Raw genomic sequence first — 1,648 nt, 5'->3', positions numbered from 1 at the left:
CTGGTTCCACTGGTCTTTCTGGTCTCTCCCCAGAACGACGGTGTTCCGGCCCTGGTGACGCTGAAGAAGGGTCTGGTGGCTCTGGCCCGGCAGTGGATGAAGTTCATCGTTGTGACTCAGGGCTTCAAGGCCATCGGACTGATGGGTCCCAGCCAGATCGCCAAGCCCAGAGAGGCCCAGCAGAACCAGCCCGACCCGGTACTGGGCCTGGATAACGGCGCCGCGCTGCACAGCGACACCAGCGCCGACGGAGCGGAGTTCGAGTACGACGCAGGTGGGACCAAGTTAACGGGTCGACACCTGGAAGCACCGGGACCGWTCCAGAACCTCCGGTGGTTCCGGTCCGATTAAGACCTTGTAGTGTTTTTCCCTGCAGSGTTGCTTTGATTCCTTCATGTTAGAGATCCTTCAGTCGCCATGGCAACCAGCCACCTGTGCTGAACGCCTGGGTGGCTCTAGCCCCGCCTCCGAGGCGCAGCTCCTCCCCCACTGAGCTCCTTCAGACTAGCCAGCAGCAGTTAGCAACCAGCTGCTGCTCAGAGCAACGCTGGTAAAGACGTTAAAGGGTTAATGGAGGAGCCATGTTGGGGCAGGAGCTTCTTAAAGTGACAGGAACAATTTCAAGGCGTTAAACCAGAAATAACGTTTCTGTGACGTCGCATTTGATATATTTAACGATATCAARTATCAGTTGGTTCTGATCATGTGAAGCCGCTTCGTTGATGGTGATGTGTGGAGAGGAATGGGTTCTTCTGGGCCTCTGACCGGATCTCCTTCTGTTGAAGCCACAGTGAGTGAACACACCATGCTGCTGGAAGGGGCCTGCAGTCGCCCGCCGCCCAAGGAGGCCAGCGCCGGCCCGGTCAGCGGCGCCGAGATCATGAGGAAGCTCTCCAAGTCCCACGCGCACAACGAGTCCGCCCACAGGATAAAGGTGAGCCAGCGCTAACCCAGAGCTAGCTGCTGTCGGTGGCTCTGCTAATACCAGCTGGTGCTAAAATGTGCTACAGCATATCGCCACCCATAGGATCAAAGTGGTATTGCACCCTGGCTTTGGCTCGTAGCTTCAGGGAGAATGTATSTATGTGAAGCTAAATATTGGCTCCAGTCCTGGTGGAGGCGTTTCCCTGTTCTCCCTCTGAGTGTCGTCTCTTCCATCCTAAACTGTTCTGCCTCTCCAGACCGTTTATCTGTGTTGTCATGGCGATGAAACGGCGGTAACCTCGCCCCGCGCTCTGCTCGTTTGTCACACCCAGGGTTCGCATCCCTACCAGTCGCTGAGCTACACCAGCGGCGACACGGCGGCCGACTCGCCGGCCCACGTGAGCCGCGGCGGCGGCGGGCCGCCGGCCAGRGACAGCCCGCGCAAGGAGAGCCTGCTGAGCAACCTGACGGGCAGCTTCCGCAGCCTGCACAACCTGCTGGAGGGAACGCCGCAGCGCAGCGACATGGCCGCCGCCGCCGCCAAGACCAGCTCCCTCACACGAACAGGTGAGACCTGTTTGACCTGATTGTCAGAATAATGGGCTGGTAAATGGCCTCAGCAGATCTAACCTGGTGAAATGTGGGATTATAATCCACTGCTTCATTTACTGCATGAGCCAGAGTCAGATTATCCAGCTGGATCTCAGTTTGGTCCAGAATCACC

At 57.8% G+C, this 1,648-nt stretch overlaps 1 protein-coding gene across 1 annotated transcript in view; it reads left to right on the top strand.

Annotated features, from left to right (window-relative positions):
• The window catches only part of kiaa1109 (KIAA1109 ortholog), an 89,729-nt gene that overhangs the window by 46,977 nt on the left and 41,104 nt on the right, over positions 1–1,648 (top strand). The window contains 3 exon segments of the mRNA XM_017303367.1: positions 34–274; positions 786–934; positions 1,257–1,500. Coding sequence (XP_017158856.1) covers positions 34–274; positions 786–934; positions 1,257–1,500 — 634 coding nt within the window.

Source organism: Poecilia reticulata, unplaced genomic scaffold (assembly GCF_000633615.1).
Source record: "Poecilia reticulata strain Guanapo unplaced genomic scaffold, Guppy_female_1.0+MT scaffold_254, whole genome shotgun sequence".
NCBI classification, from domain to species: Eukaryota; Metazoa; Chordata; class Actinopteri; order Cyprinodontiformes; family Poeciliidae; genus Poecilia; species Poecilia reticulata.
The sequence above is the reverse complement of the archived record's forward strand: the minus strand, read 5'-3'. Positions and strand labels throughout refer to the sequence as shown.